Source organism: Nannobrachium achirus, assembly GCF_963921795.1.
Source record: "Nannobrachium achirus genome assembly, chromosome: 8".
NCBI lineage: Eukaryota > Metazoa > Chordata > Actinopteri > Myctophiformes > Myctophidae > Nannobrachium > Nannobrachium achirus.
Genome location: NC_137817.1, coordinates 63,047,584 through 63,064,721, shown reverse-complemented (window position 1 = coordinate 63,064,721; position 17,138 = coordinate 63,047,584). Strand labels below are relative to the sequence as shown.

General features: G+C 42.1%; 1 protein-coding gene across 1 annotated transcript in view; it reads left to right on the top strand.

Annotated features, from left to right (window-relative positions):
• Positions 1-303: 303 nt before the first annotated feature.
• Positions 304-17,138, top strand: part of ankk1 (ankyrin repeat and kinase domain containing 1) — a gene marked incomplete at both ends in the record, with an annotated part of 30,800 nt that continues 13,965 nt past the window's right edge. The window contains 5 exons of the mRNA XM_080732053.1: positions 304-488; positions 1,462-1,744; positions 5,040-5,191; positions 9,217-9,266; positions 12,529-12,684. Coding sequence (XP_080588179.1) covers positions 304-488; positions 1,462-1,744; positions 5,040-5,191; positions 9,217-9,266; positions 12,529-12,684 — 826 coding nt within the window. The remainder of the gene's footprint in view (positions 489-1,461; positions 1,745-5,039; positions 5,192-9,216; positions 9,267-12,528; positions 12,685-17,138) is intronic.

Here is a 17,138-nt window from a genome sequence, read left to right as displayed (position 1 = left end):
CTGCAATTTTTCAATAGTTAAAGCACAAAATGTGAGTGAATCCTTCCTTGTACCCAGGGCCCAGAATTTGGTGCGACACCCCTGCTTCCACCCAGTTAAATTAGTTGTCACTCCTACAGTATTGCTGCGTTGCAGACCTGCAGTTCACCTTTTCCCCGTGCGACACACCTGAGAATGGCGAGTTCCTGTGGAACTGTGTGTTTCGTGGACGGTGCTGCGCAGGCAGGCTAATCCCTGTCTGTGTGTGGGATTACCAGACAGTATAGCTTTTGTCTCAGAGAAGAAGAGTTCATTCTGTCAGCCATGGATTGTATCGACGGAGCGTCCGGGAAGTTCAAGAGCTTTAGGAAGGACGACTTTGAGACGGACTGGATCAAGGTGTCGGAGGGCAGGTGGGGACAGGTGCACCGGGTGAAACTCAAGCTCTGGCGGGAGCAGTGCGCCTTGAAACTGATTGACCCCGCTCTGTCTCCTCACAGCTTGCACAGGTACAGTTTACAGTTTAGGCATTTTAGCGGACGCTTTTGATCCAAAGCGATTTACAATAAGCAGGTAATACACGTCACTATAATAAGCAAGATAATATGTCAGTACATTAACAACAATATAACAAATGCATAGGAATATCAATTTAGAAAAAAAATATAACATAGGTAGACCACACACCTAATCAGTAAAAAACGTCTAAAACCTAATAATGCTATCTAGCTTCATGTATGGTCATTGAGGGAAGGGGGAGTGTTACATTAGTGCTATGGGTACAGGTACAGTGATTGTGTTGCTGTAAGAGTGAATATTGGGTGTAATAACATCAAAGACTGTTAACTAGGCCTATATTATATTCTTTATTTTGTTATTCTTCTTACCCTGAATACCGCATTTTACCCACAATTTTGACTTATGCATTATTATTTTTGACTTATGCATGTTATTAACTCCGTCAGGCCCGAATGCAGGTCTGGCGATATGTTTCTCTCTCTGTGTGTGTGTGTGTGTGTGTGTGTGTGTGTGTGTGTGTGTGTGTGTGTGTGTGTGTGTGTGTGTGTGTGTGTGTGTGTGTGTGTGTGTGTGTGTGTGTGTGTGTGTGTGTGTGTGTGTGTGTGTGTGTGTGTGTGTGTGTGTGTGTGTGTGTGCGCGCGCGCGCGTGCATGTCTCTGTCTATCTTTCTGTCCAAGCTACTCTAAAACTATATACGATCACGTCATATTTCATGCTATGTCAGGCTGTTCCACCGTATACAATAAATAATACAGGCCCTATGCAGTCATGTCATAAAATGATTATCATATAGATTTCCGAACCCTGAAGGCTCGCCATACACTGGCCCCGAAACCAAAATCTAACTATACTTAACAGGAAAAACTCAGGAAAAGTGAAGAGAAGTGTGAAGTCGTGTCTGTATACAAGCAACGGCGAGAGGTTTTCCAATTTGACTTGTTTTCGTTTTGTTTTCCCCCACAGCAGAAAGCTAGAGGAGGCGTCCCAGATGGCGGGGCTGAGGTTCAAGTACCTGGTGACCATCTACGGGCTGTGCAGCGAGCCGGCCGGCGTGGTGATGGAGTACATGGTCAACGGCTCCCTGGGCGGCCTGCTGGACACGCACACGCTGATGTGGCCCAAGAAGTTCCAGATGATCCACGAGGTGACCCTGGCCATGAACTACCTGCACAGCCTGACGCCCGCACTGCTGCACCTCAACCTCAAGACCTCCAACGTGCTGGTCGACGACCATCTCCACGTCAAAGTAGGGCTGGGCGATTTGTAGTCGGGGGCGTTAAGGAGATGACATGGTAATTTCGTGCTAATTAGTCTAAAAGCGCACAATTTTGCACAGATGTAGCTCAGGGCATGCTCTAATGATTTAGCTAGGGCGCCCGAGTCGGCGACCTTCGGGGTCGCCACAGCAGCCAAATCAAGTTGGGCTCCCAGCGACTTTCAATACAGGAGGAAAATAAATATAAATAAATAAATCATTAGAGCATGCCCTGAGCTACATCTGTGTAAAATTTGGCACTTTTAGACTGATTAGCGTGAAATATCCCTAACACCCCCGACTAATGGTGATAAATATCATTGAGACCAGGCCTGGAATTTCGTCATTTTAGGGGCAAGGCCATACTTGGCCTTTGGTGTTGTCCATTTTTTGAGGGCACAAAGGCCAAATGCCAGGGCAGGTAGCCATCAAATAAAACATGATTTTATTCCATTGAAAGAATTTGTTGGATTTAATGGTTAGATATGATAACCTAATCTGCAGTGAAATAGATCAATGATGGTATTTACAATCTGATCCATGCTCAGCCCTGCACCAATCAAAGTCACTGGATTGGTTTTAAAGATGCATGGGACTTGGGGAGATTTCAGAATCTCAACAAAAAAACCCTGGTGTCTAATTACAAGAAAGAGACACCAGTGTCTACTGTCTATATTGACAAGAAAGAGACAAAGGAAGTGGTACAGTCAGCTGGGGCATTAAGGCCACTGTGGCCTCAGGTCATGCCATTGGGTTGAGGGGCAAACAGCCAAACTGAGGGGAAACGGCGGCCATGGCCTTCATGGCCTCCATGAAATTCCTGCCCTGGTTGAGACAATGTCTCCACGATATGTCTTTTCAGAGATATCGTATATATCGTGATACAGGAAGAGCCTTATAAAAAAGAATTCATCATAATAATTCATTTAAACCTTCATTTTGGTCTAAATCAGTAGTTCTCAAACTTTACAATGTCAAGGTGTCCCCTTAACAATGACAGTTTACAAATGAAACCAAATGGACCCTTATGGGTCCATTTGAAACCAATGAAATGAAACCAAATCCAAATGAAATAAAATGGTTTCATTTGTAAACTGTCAGAGTTACTTGTAAGTGTCAATTTAGACCTCTCAAAAGGAACCCAGAGAGCTCCTGGACCCCACTTTGGGGCTGTTTTAAAATGGTTGAAATATACATAGGGCTGAAGTGGGTAATAAAAAGTAAAATGTGTTATGTAATAATAATCAAAATCTACAAAGTAAATATGTTCAAATAATTATAGTGGAGTAAAAGTATTATATTTGCCTCTGAGATGTAGTGGAGTAGAAGTAAAAGTATTGAAAAATGAAAATACTTAAAGGAGTAGTTCACCACTTTTCAACCTGTCTTCATATAATAAGTCCTCACTAATGTTCATAATAAAATAGCACAATTTTTTTCTATTCAGTCTGGGTCTCATAGGAGAGCTGTCAAATCCTTCTACCGGTGACATCATCGTTTGACAAAAATGTAAAAGATTTTTATTATCACGAGAACAATGGCTTCCACTTTAACATTGCAACTTTTTCAGGAATAGAAAGCCTGCAGTTTCTATTAGCTTGCATTTCCCATTGATGATGTCACCGGTAGAAGGATTTGACCCACCCATAGCTCTCCTATGAGACCCAAACTGAGTAGAAAAAAATTGTGATATTTTATCATGAACATTAGTGAGGACCTATTATATGAAGATAGGTTGAAAAGTGGTGGAGTGCCCCTTTAAGTAAATGTACTTGTTAAGTTACTTTACACCACTGAAAGTGAGTCAAACAGAAACTATCTTAAATGCCACTGGCATGAATGCAATCATTCAGGAACTCTCCATTTTATTTTATAGTATTTTTTAGATCGTTTTGTCCCTAATTAGTCCCTAATTTGGGCATCATTTTTGGAAAATATTCTTACATTCTTGGCAGAGTTCACAATGACATAATTCTATCAGACCACATTCTGGTGCATTCGGTCAGATCTGTATAAAATAGCAGTAAAAACGACAATTCTCTTCACACTTTAATTTTGACATTTGAAAAGGCCATATTTCTATCTTCATCTCCACATCAAATGAGTGAAACAGAAGTTATCTTTTATAGCACAGGCGTGAACACAATCATTCAGGATCTCTCAATTTGATAAGAAAAGCTATTGCAAAGAAGAAGAAAAAAGTGAATAAAATACAATATGCAAGAATAACTAGACCAGGTCAACCTGGTTGTGCCAGACCCCCTGTCTGTCATCATCATTTATGACATCATGCCTTTTGTAGGCATGTCATCATCATGTCATCATCATATATACCCTTTATATAGAAAACCCGGACAGACCGACATTTGCTTATGTAGGTCTACCCATTTCATGGGTCTGGCAATCAATGTAGCCTGTGATTCATATTATCAAAGAAGCACATAGCTACTTTATTATTATTATTATTCAAGTGTTTATTTTCAATTTTTCAAAATGAGGGAAGATAAAAGCAAAGCAATTACAACAGCAAAGTAAACAAATCAAATAATGTTCAAACGTGTAGCATGAGATGATGGGGATTGCATTTGAAAATGTAATTGAATCATAGTTCTTGTTCAGGCTCTTCGGGGACTAGTCTGGCTACTAAGGGTGTAACGATACATTTTAATAGCGATTCGATACATATCACGATACATGGTTGACAATACGATACATGGACAATATTGGTTCATTCATGGCGATACGATACGATTTGATTCAATGATTTAAAAGCGATATTGTAACTATTTAGCAAAGAAATTAAATCTGTGTGAAAAGTGTGGATAGTGCAGGTTTTTAAGGGAAACATGTATTATTATTATTATGGATATAAATAAGTAAACACTGTGATTATCTGGCAAATACATGGACATTATATTTCAACACATACGGACAAACCCGCACCTTGACATGAACCCAGAGATTATACACATTGTATCGATAGACCAAGAGTAGCTATAGAAATGAAAAGTAATTAAACCCCCCCTTTTAATTTTTCTTCTTAAAAATGCTAAATACAATGCACAAGTAGGTAGTATCGATACAATCGATTACTTGCACTGACGATTCGATTCGATACAAAGTTAAACGATACGATTCGATTTTAGCCGTTTTCATTTTTATATATAGGTTAAGGGTTGTAATGATATAGTAACTGCATCGAAATATAGTTTTTAATTACACTACACTTCTGGGGCTATTTAGGAAATTGTCAAGACACTCTTTTTCCCCCATTTTGTCAAAAAAGATTTCAGATTACGGTTTAATTGACTGGGAACAATGCCTGGATCGTAAGAAGTTGACGGAACACCTGATGGCCAGAGGGAACACCAGCTACATTCCTCCAGAGACGTTCACCCAGTGCCCCGAGCCTCCGGGAACCATGTTCGATGTTTACAGGCCAGTTGCCAAAAGCTACAGCAACACTCACACACACACTATCATCACAGTGGCATGCTCTACTACTGGCTCTGCTCCACTGTCATTGTTTATTTTGTTTTAGCATGTCTTCATGAGCACGCACACACTAGGGATGGGACGATACGCGATATTATCGTTTATCGTGATAAAAAACACTCACGATAATCGTATCGTGGAGATTTTATTTATTGTGATATCGTCCTCCGTCATGCACTGGGATCAATTCACCCTTTATTTGCCAAGCTGCATATCCGGTACCACTTAAACCCTCTATAATTGGTAAAAATACATACTTGATACAGTCTTTTTTTCCCACTCTCTTTCAAAAGTCTTTGCCAAAAAATAGCCGATCTACAAGCTCACAACGCGTCGCGTTGCGACGCGTTGTGAGCTTGTAGATCTGCTATTTTTTGGGAAATGTTCGGCCCCAGGAAAATGGATTTTGATTATCGCGATAATATCGTAAATCGTTTTTTTTTTGTCACAATAATCGTGATATGACATTTTCATATCGTCCCATCCCTAGCACGCACGCACGCACGCACGTGCACACGTACTCGCACACACTTCAGTACTTACTTGGTAAATCCCTTGCTATCTGTCTTTAAAGTATGCGGGCATGCCAAACTGTCTTTTAGGTATGCGCCAAAAAACTCTGTCTTTTAGGTATGTAGCCATACTACATTTTTGAATGCAGTATGGTGACATTACTCCATTCCACTGCAAACCTCCCGTCCCTATATCCTGAGGTGAACATTAACATTTAACATTCAAATCCCGGCTCCTCCTGTCAACATGTCGAAGTGTTCTTGGGCAAGACACTGAACCCCTAGTTGCTCCCGGTGAGCTGGTTGGTGCCTTGCTTGGTTTCCTCCACCATCAGTGCAGTGATGTTGCTAGGTTTTCAATGTAATGGGTCCCAGAATTATTTTATGGGTCCCACGACGACACACGCATTATTTATCAAAAGTGAAAACATCACAAAGGATTTTGATTTAAACAAATGGTGGCAAATAACTACGTGTATGCAGTTAGTGAAAGACAGAAGCAGGGATTTACAAGATGTTCTCAATCTTCTCATCAATAATGCCAGAACGCACAGCTGTGAAGACTCCACCACATGCAGCTCAGCTGGTGCAGTGAAATGACTGATAGCAGAAAGGATAGAGTTGTATGCATCCCCGGGATGCAGTGATGCTTAGTTTAATGCGTCCTTCAAAAAACAATATGCGTCAGGGACGCAGGATACAGGGCTAGTAGCATCAATGTCGGCCCTCGGCTTGGTACCCTAGACATAGTTCGGCCCTTGGGGAAAACTAATTGGGGAACCCTGGTGTAGCCTATGCATGTGTGTGAGAATGGGTGAATGTATTGCGCAATGTAAAGCGCCTTGGATAAAGGTGCTATATAAATGCACCATTTACCATTTACAGTAGATCAATATAGGGTGAAAAAATGTACTCTGTAGTCTGTACTCAGCGAAAGTTTCCATTCTTCCTTCATTCCTTTCCTAAAGTCCTGCTGCTATATATAATAATATAATACCGTTCTGTTATTTAGGTTTGTGGGATGTTGGAAATACAGATTTTTGGGCTGTCAAACCAAGGGCATGGCACCTAGTACACAGCTAAAACCAGTGAGAGGGTGTGAGTATTTTTGGCTGTAGCCAGACTTCACAGAAGAGGTTTCCAGCCAATCAGTGTTGAGTAGGAGAAGGGCCATGGGGTGGAAGTACAAGTCACCAATGCAATTTCATAACATGCACAACAAACTAATCATCCACTTGTTTTTGTTGGTGTAGAGTAGACCATTATGGTATTTTTGGATACTGACAATGTTTTATTTTGACTGGTGTCTCTGATTGAGTTCAATCCTGATTTGTTCTGGTTGCGACCTATTGGTGAATTGTTTTTTTTTTTACGGTGTGGCTCTGCAGATGGTTAACAGTTCATGTGTGTGTGCGTGCGTGTTACATGCTGCTTGCTGCGTACTGTGTAATAATTTGATTCAGGCTATTGCTTTGCTGTAGTGTGACCCAAAAAGTGCAATGAAGTTCATTGACTGCGTGTGTGCGTGCGACGTGCGTGCGTGCGTGCGTAGCTAATCTCACAAACCACTGGACCGATGGTCCCAAACTTCATTATGCACAAGTACCTCCACATGTATTTAACAATGATGACTGACGTCACAGATTGGACACATTAAAGGAGAATTTCGGGGGGAAACGACATTCCTATACCTTTTAAAAGTATATTTTTAGAAGCTTCCAGGATGTTCCAGCAGTTGTCTGTTCCAAAGAAGCAATACGCTGTAGTCCATTTTTGTTCGAGCCGTCCTACCCAAACAGGGCTTAAAACGGGAACTACTGGATCAATCGTTAATCCGTCTTGTTTTTTTTTTTCTCGCTGCACATCAGTCGCCGACACTGTTAGCAACACATACAAGCTATTACTTCACCAGGGGCGCGCCATTATTGTTATTACCATGCAGAGGTAGTAGGTAGTACGTACTTCTACGTTCCACAGAGGGAGGGATTTCAACTGAGTTCAGAGTTCAGCGTTTTAACAACAACAATAGCGCGCCCCTGGAGAAGTACCGTAATAGCTTGTATTTGTTGCCAACAGTGTCGGCGACTGATGCGTAGCAAGAAAATTGACTTTAAAGCGAGAAACAAAAACGGATTAACAATTGATCCACTAGTTCCCGTTTTAAGCCATGTTTGGGTAGAACGGCTCTGAAAAAATTGACTATATTTTCTTCCCCCGAAATTCTCCTTTAAGTCCAAGATCCACATTGGAACATTCCGAAAAAAACTGCACATCTACAAGCTCACAACACGTCACAAAAATATGCGTTATGAGCTTGTAGATCAGCTAATCATGGCAAAGAGATGTGGTGCATAGGGGAGGGAAAAGGGTGAGGCCAAGTGTTGACCCTTGGGGGACTCAGCTCAACAAAGTTTATGGCCTATTTAACCCATTAACTCACTGAACGCCATAAACGTCTTATACGTCTTTGGACCTCGGTGCCATAAACGTCTTTTACGTCTTTTTAATTAATCAAAAGTTTTATCATTTTTTCATAATTGTAATTTCAAAAAAATCGCTCTAGAAGTTGGCCATATGCCTCCGTGACCTGAGCGATACGGCCGATTTGACTGTAGCACCAGTGTAACACAGTCCGGCGGAAAATCGGTATAGCCGAAGATTGGTTCCGGCCGTTTAAATGTTATCTAAAACGTTCGTTTATACACTTTCCCGTGCATCCCTGACGAACTATAAGTACTCAAAAAACGCAGAAAATTCTCAGGATTCCAGCGGTGCCATCCATTCTTCTCTACCTATCCTAGATCGCGATCGCCAGGGTTCCGAAGTGTGATAGCATGCTAGCTAAAAGGCCTGGCCAAAATGTAAACAACAGGCCCAAACCAAAAAAAAGATGGACGTCTTCTTCCTTCTTCTGTTAGTTGATCAGATAGTAGGAGACCACCCTCTGGTGGTTTTCAAATGGTATTGCACTCCAGATTGCACACAGGGCCCATCACAGCACACACATATGATGATGATCAAGACATCTTACACATGTTCTATTGAAGCCCAAATCTAATGATAGGATATATATATATAAATATACATGTTTTCCTTTGTAAGAGGGGTAGTGTGGCTTTCGATAGAAGCATAGATTTATATATGTAATTTAAGTACAAAATATGATTTTGGCCCCCATAAAAAGGCAAAATTAAGCAAAATGGCTGGCACCAGTTTTGTAGATTTTGAATAAAGGGTGGCATTCACTGAGTTAAGACCTGAGGCAAATTGTATAAATGCCTTAAATGAGAAGTTCTCACACTTTGAGGATTTTTCGAAAATGTAAAGCTCTAAAGCTCACAGTGTGGCATGCAGTGACACGCTGTGAGCTAGCTTATCTGCTATTTGTTTAATATTAAATAATAATAAGGGTAATAATAATAATAATGTCCTCGTCTTCTCTTCTCTGATCTGTAGCTTTGCCATTGTGATGTGGGAGATTCTGACACAGCAGAAACCATACCCAGGTAATAGGAACTATACTTTCACATTTCAACCTCTAAAAAGTCTTTCTGAAATGCCTTTTCTCAAAGCCTGTTTTCCCCAAAGATCGTGCTGTACGTGAATATTGCCATTATTCAGCCTGGTGGAGCCTCAGGGCCACAAAGCATGGAATTAGAAACAACCAAAGTATATAAATAATTTAAAATAACCTCTGTGTATTTGATGCAATTCTCCAGTGGTGGAAGAAGTACTCAGACTGTGTGTTAAAGGTGATACACCATGAAATTTCACTTTTCCTATTTAAAAAACTTTTTTTGGGGTCCCACTAGCACCTTCTATCCTCACAAAGTCCCATTTCTGACCGATGTGTCTTTCTCTGGTTTTGAGAAGGCGAAGGTTAAAAGTATCCCACAGGTTCTCAAAACAGGCTATCCAGATTTGCTGCCGATTGTGACGTCGTCTGCCGATTGTGACGTCATCATAAAAAAAAATAAACAAAAAAAAATGTTTTTCAAAAAAAAATCTTAAAAAAAAAAAAAAAAAAAAAAATCAAAAAGATTTTGGGGGGGGGGTGGCGCAGTTCAGGCCAAAGGTGGTACTGCAGCTGAAATGCTCTGAGAGCCATTCAAAAAATTCAGGAGTGGTAATTTAGCCTCAACCCTTTTGAAAAACGTTTTTGGGACATAAACAATACCAGTAAGACTCCCTAATCGGGAGATAAGCGACCGTTGGTCGCTTATCTCCACAAATAGGCCAAAAGTTTGTTTTACCAATTATTACACTCTATGTGAACTAAATGTTCACAAGTACAGGGCATCATCTGGGATACAATCCCTTTTATGCCCATATATGGAGATCCCTAACATAATCCCTTTCATGCCCATATATGGAGATCCCTAACAGAATCCCTTTTATGCCCATATATGGAGATCCCTAACAGCATCCCTTTTATGCCAATATATGGAGATCACTAACAGCTAACAGAATCCCTTTTATGCCCATATATGGAGATCCCTAACAGAATCCCTTTTATGCCCATATATGGAGATCCCTAACAGAATCCCTTTTATGCCCATATATGGAGATCCCTAACAGAATCCCTTTTATGCCCATATATGGAGATCCCTAACAGAATCCCTTTTATGCCCATATATGGAGATCCCTAACAGCATCCCTTTTATGCCCATATATGGAGATCACTAACAGCTAACAGAATCCCTTTTATGCCCATATATGGAGATCCCTAACAGAATCCCTTTTATGCCCATATATGGAGATCCCTAACAGAATCCCTTTTATGCCCATATATGGAGATCCCTAACAGAATCCCTTTTATGCCCAGTTGGTTGCTAGGGTAAAAAAATATGGTTGCTATGGTAAACAGTTGGTTGCTAGGGTAAACAGTTGGTTGCTAGGGTAAAACCATGGTTGCTAAGGTGGTTGCTAACGTACACTAACAGACCAGCAACAACAGACTGTTGCCACAGCAACGTACACAAAGGTTTGTGTACACATGTGGTGTGATGTCATACTGAAGATATATGACATCACACCGTACACAAACAAAGGTGTGACGTGTGACGGACGGACGGACGGCCGGTGGAGGTTTTCATAGTAAACTGCTCCCTGACGGTCGCAATGACATAAATACTTTTTAAATGCATGGTGTATCACCTTTTATAAAAATCAAAAAACTTTGAGACAAGTATAAGGAATTGTACTTGAGTAAAAGTACAAAATATTGTCATCCATTTGCAGTACTTATGGTTCCAAAGCAAATCATAGTGTAATGCAAAATAGCAGATCTACATCGATGCAACGTGTTGTAAATTTGTAGATTGTCTATTTCCGAATAGCAAACAGCAGTTTTATTATACTAATCTACTAATCTAAACTCAAGTTTTAATTGTAGTCAAGTGGGGTAAAATATCAGCACAATATTTCGTCGTTGTCGGGTGGAAACCTCCTATCTCCAAGTTTCAAATGTGTACGTTCTTTCGCAAAGTAAAGCCCTGCTTCATCGTACAAGGCCGTCGCACAAAAGTAGTGAAAACAGCCGAGGCGTTGTGTGCTGTTTGCACTAGTTTAAATCATTTTTAAAATGATAAATTCAAAACTAACGGTTTTGGACATACAAGGTTTTCACCCGACAACAGCGATTCGGTTTTGAGATGTAGTGGAGTAGAAGCATAATGTAGCAACAAATGGAAATACTCAACAAAGTAAAAGTACCTCCTAATTGGACTACTATCGCCAAAATAAAAGCCTGGGTTTCCGAGGCTAAATTGGACTAGTCTGAGTGAGCTATACCCTCTTTCTTGTTCTACCCCTTTGAACCCTGGGCTCCTGTGCAGGTGTTGTGTTGAAGTTCTTTATTGGGAATAAAGCCTTGACATGAACCATCTCGTTTTCAAGGGCATCCGCAAGATACAGAAAAATACATATCTGTAGAGAACAGAGCAAACAATCAAAACAAAATGGTACAGCACAAAACAAAACAATGAATGAACAAGACAAATCAAACAACATCAACCAGGGGGAACACAAAACAAGCATACAACAAAACACAGAGTACATATATGAATCATTGCGTCAAAAGATCTGGAAAAAAAAAAAAAAAAAAAGATCTGTTATACTGTTAATTAGCGAAAGCATGAACAGGTAATCTCAAAGTAAGAGGACAGCACCGTTTTAAATAGTTGAAAGAAGGTTATTGACCGAATATGAATAGGAAGATTGTTCCAATCAGAAGGAGCTTTAAATCGAAAAGGATTTTTTTGCTACTGGCTTAAAGTAATCAGGCTTACTGGCGAGGCTAATCTGCCAAGATAATTCAGCTTTCATGAAAACGACTGAGCCCTGATCCACGGCTAACTTTAATCAGGCTAGCTGGTTAATCCTTCCTTCGTGGAACAGGAGGACCCTATTACAACCACCCCAATTGTATCATTTATATTGTATTACCATACTCCACCATACAGTCATTGGACAACATCACATTGTAATCAGACACAAAAAAATGAAGAAAAGGTTACATAGTGGAGCCATACCCTGTCCCTGACTCTATGTCCCTGACTCTATGTTTGTGTGTGTGTGTGTGTGTGTGTGTGTGTGTGTGTGTGTGTGTGTGTGTGTGTGTGTGTGTGTGTGTGTGTGTGTGTGTGTGTGTGTGTGTGTGTGTGTGTGTGTGTGTGTGTGTGTGTGTGTGTGTGTGTGTGTGCGCGCGCGTGCATGTGCGTCGTGTTGTGTTGTGTCGTGCTGTGTGTGTGTGTGTGTGTGTGCCAGGGAGCAGTGTAACCACAGTGCTGGTGCAGGTGTCGCTTGGAAAGAGGCCCAGCATGGACATGGTGCCAGAAGAGAGACCACAGGAGTGTGCCCAAATGGTGGGCATCATGCAGCAATGCTGGGCCCAGGACCACCGGAGGAGACCGCCCTTCTCTGGTAATAATGACGCAGGCCACGACCTCCTGCCATGCAGGGGCTGTTCACTATAGCAACGGGCATAGATAACTAGAGATGGGACAATAAGCGATATTATCGTTTATCGTGATAAGAGATTTAATATATTGTGATATATCGTGCACTGGGTCAATTCACCTTTTATTTGCCGAGCTGCATATCCGGTACTACTTAAACCCTCTATAATTGGTAAAAGGTACTTATAATATACAAACTTAATACAGTATTTTTTCCACTCTCTATCAAATGTTTTTTGCCAAAAAATAGCCGATCTACAAGCTCACAACGCGTCGCGATGCGGCGCGTTGTGAGCTTGTAGATCGGTATTTTTTTGGCAAATGTTCCGCCCCAGGATAATAGTTTTGATTATCGCGATAATATTGTAAATCACAATTTCTTGTCACAATAATCGTGATATGACATTTTCATATCGTCCCATCCCTATAGATCAGGGGTTCCCAAACTTTTTAGTCTCAGGGCACCCCATGAATAATGTTTTAATCCGAGGCACCCCTACATTATAATTTTCACTCCCAGCACCTTATATTTATAGCATATCGTCGTTGTCGGGTGGAAACCTTGTATGTCCAAAACCGTTCGTTTTGTATTTTTCATCTAAAAAATGTACTAAACTAGTGAAAACAGCAGATCTACAAACACAGTGCTTGTAGATTGTCTGTTTTCACTAGTTTTGTATGATGAAGCAGGGCTTTGCTTTACCAAAAGACGTACACATTTAAAACTTGGAAATACGAGATTTCTGCCCGACAGTGACGATATTTTAGTGATTATGTTGCGAGGAAAATGTTGAGATAATAGCCATTTTGGTTAAAACTGACTGAAAATAACTTTGTACTTCAAGTTTAAAATGATACTAAATATTTTGTTAAGTGTCCAGATAGATTCCAAATATTATCAAATTATCTCGCGGCAACCCTGGACTGCCGTCACGGCACCCCAGGGTGCCCCGTCACCCACTTTGAAAACCCCTGCTATAGATAACAGCTCAGTGGGTGATCATCACGGACACAGACAACAATCGTGGTGAATGAGGCCATTATTTAGCACAGCTGATCTCAACCTGCGGGTCGGGTCCACACATGATTTATAATGCCTCGACTCCTACTACTGCCAAGTGCTCAAAATCTCCACCGGCTGTCAGTCAGTCAGTCAGTCAGTCTGTCAGTCACACATCACACTTTTGCCCTTCTCATATCTCCACCACTGTTGCCCCGATCCATGCCAAACTTTGCACACACACTCCTTGGCTGCCAAACCATACCTCCACCCCTCATCTCTCACATGGCCCTCTTCTAGCGCCACCATGAGGCCCGTTCTTGCAAAACACATTTGTGGACTCTGCTCCTACAGATTTTGCCCTAAAATCACCCAAAGCGGTACACAGAATGTCTAGAGTCACGTCATCAACATGGATCTGTCACATTTAGCGCCACCATCAGGCCGATTTTTACATGCGACCTGACGGTCACTTATCTTCCGATTTAGGGAGTCTTACCGGTTTTAAGTTTAGAGCATTTGTAGTGGTCAACTAGCAATATGTTCAGAAGCAACTTCCATAAAATCTTAATAGTCTCTTATCAGCCCCAGAGTGTGCGTGTGCGTGTGAGCGTGTGTAGAGACTCAAGGCACACTCTGCTCTGTTCCGTTCTGCATAACGGTGACTCAGTCTCCAGTGTGGAAATCCTGTTTTAATGTCATTTGTATTTCAGTCCGGTGAACCTTTAATTAGACGACAAATTGGAAGTCATGTTAATGAATACAAATCAGTGCGCAGACTACACACACATGCACATTATTAAGCTCATTGCTTCGTGTTAGACCACTCACGCGGAGAGCTTTTCACCGACCCAGCAGTGTCACGGCTATTCACACAAACTACTGGACCCATTGTGCAGGGGTGTCACATCAAATCCTGGGCCCTGGGTACAAGGATTGACGGCGGGCCCCCCATGAATGTTCTTTCTTAACTGTTGAAAAATAGCAGATATACAAGCTCACAGCGCTGCGAGCTTGTAGATCTGCTATTTTTGAAAAATTGTGAACATTTTGTGCAAGTCTTTGAAAATTTCAAATCCTTCTAAGGTATTTTGAAAAACCTATGTTTCTATATATGTCAGTGGTGCTCAAACATTTTCATGTGCACGGACCCCCATCTCCAAAATAAAATAAATAAAATAAAATTTGAGTTACAAATGATTGCTTAAAAAAATACATATATTCAAAGATTTGCACACATTTTTATGACTTTTCAAAAATAGCAGATCTACAAGCTTGCAGCGCGGCACTCAGTGCCACGCTGTGAGCTTGTATATCTGCTATTTTTCAGTATAGAATAATTAAGGCCCCTCCACCTTGGGTCCTAGTAACTCAGTCCCACTTTTCCCCCCCTTGTGACGCCCCTGCCATTGTGACTCGGTCGGTCAGGAGGTCATCGTGAAACAATTTTACTGATAGCCGTTATAAGTGAGATAACTGAGAGAATTTCTGAGTAACTTATGCATGGAAGGTCATCAATTTTAGATAGGGACGTGTCCAACATAATTACATTTCCATCTTCTGCGGGGTTCAAATTAAAATTTGTATTCCATAGAGGTTAATGTTATGCATGTTCCTTTATAGAGCTTCACATAAACCCTCTAAAATTAGTAAAGTGGACCTGAGTTGGATGTGTACTTTTGTTTCATTTTTTTCTTTTTTTGCGAAGAGCTGCAATGTGCTTTTAGAGTCTACAACAGGGACGTGCAGAGAATATTAGAGAGGTAGAGGCTGAAATTTGTAAAGGGGCCTTTTGGTGAAAATATTGAAAACAGCAGACTGCAGACAAGGTCGGCTATTTTCGATGCTTGGTTTCTACACAGACAGGGCAATTCTTTCAACATCAGATGCTGCATTCAAGTTCAAGAGAGTTTGGACAAGGCAATTCTCTTGAATGCTGCCTTCAGGTATGGCATGGAAAGAGGGCACTTTTTACAGATGGATAAAAGGGCAGGGGCTCAAGCCCTCTTTGATGTCTATCTTCCAATCCTTTTTATATTAACAACTTGAACCCTAGTGTCCACATGCTGAGAACTGTAGCCAATAATAGCAGATCTACAAGCCGATCTACAAGCTTGTAGATCGGCTGTTATTCTTTTGCTGATTTAGGTTTGGTGTAGAGGGGAAAAAGAGCAGACCAAGTACAGAGTGAAAGGTCAAGTTTATTCGTCTCAATAGGTAAATATCTGAAAACACAAATTGACATGAATCCAAAATACACTGATGATTGTGCTGTCAAACAATGAAACTATATGGAATCTATGATGAGGTTGTGGGGGTCCCTGCTTCATCTCTCTCTCAACTAAGGGGTCCTTGTGTTACGACTGGTGTGAGTTGACCCAAACGCACAGCAAAGGAGGAGGCAGAAGGAGGTTGAAGCCCACCCGGGCGTGTTTATTAACAATGGAACTCAGAGTTAATTCACAAGGGGGGCAAAAAGGGGAATTGGGCTCTGCGGCTGCTCCAACTCAGCACGGAACCCGGGAAACTGAGGAGGAGAGAAAAAGGCAGAGTCAATAATAATCCACAAGGAATAGCAGTGCACAGCAGCTACAAGGAGCAAAAACTGGCTATCTCTACTAAACTGGGAAAGCTAATAATGGCTGTCTACTTTACCAACCATGGACTGGTGAGGAACTGGCGCCGAGCTGCAAACAGGCCAGGCTCTTGTAGGCTCTGGAGGAGATGATTGCAGATGGCGACCAGGTGAGAAGATTGGCAACGGGAGACAGGTGTGCAGATGTCTGGGACTCAGAGGTCTGCTGTGACGTACTGTGCCACGAGAGGGTGCCACAGTGCCAAGTGAGGACCAGGACGTAACAGGACCCCCCCTCCAGGGATCGCCACCTGGCGATTGGCGAGGAACGTCGGGGTGTGCCCGGCGTTGGCGACGGCCCTTAGGACGGGAGGGAACCCGGGCAGGAGGATGCTCAGCCTGGGCGGAGATCGAGGCGGGCTGGAGGCAACAGACCTGGCAGGCGGCGCTCCAGCTGAGAATACGCCTAGAACTCCAGCAGACGTGGGGGGTGTGACGCTCCAACCAGGGTCTGCCCAGGATGAACGGAGTGCCCGGGGAGTGAGTGACGTAGGGGCGTATGGCCTCCACATGGTCTCCCGAGACAGTGAGGGTGAGGGGCTTGGTCCGGTGAGTGACAGGACCCATGGAGTGACCATTCAGCGCGAAGGCAGGGACAGGCCTCTGGAGCGCAGAGACAGGGATTCCCAACCTCAGAGCAAACTGGCGGTCAATAAAGCTCTCATCGGCCCCTGAGTCGATGAAAGCTGGAATAGTGAGCGACTGTCCCTCCCAGGTGAGTGTGGCAGGGAAACTGGCACGACTGGCAGTGAGGGGCTGGAGAGAAGTTAGGCGACTCACCCGA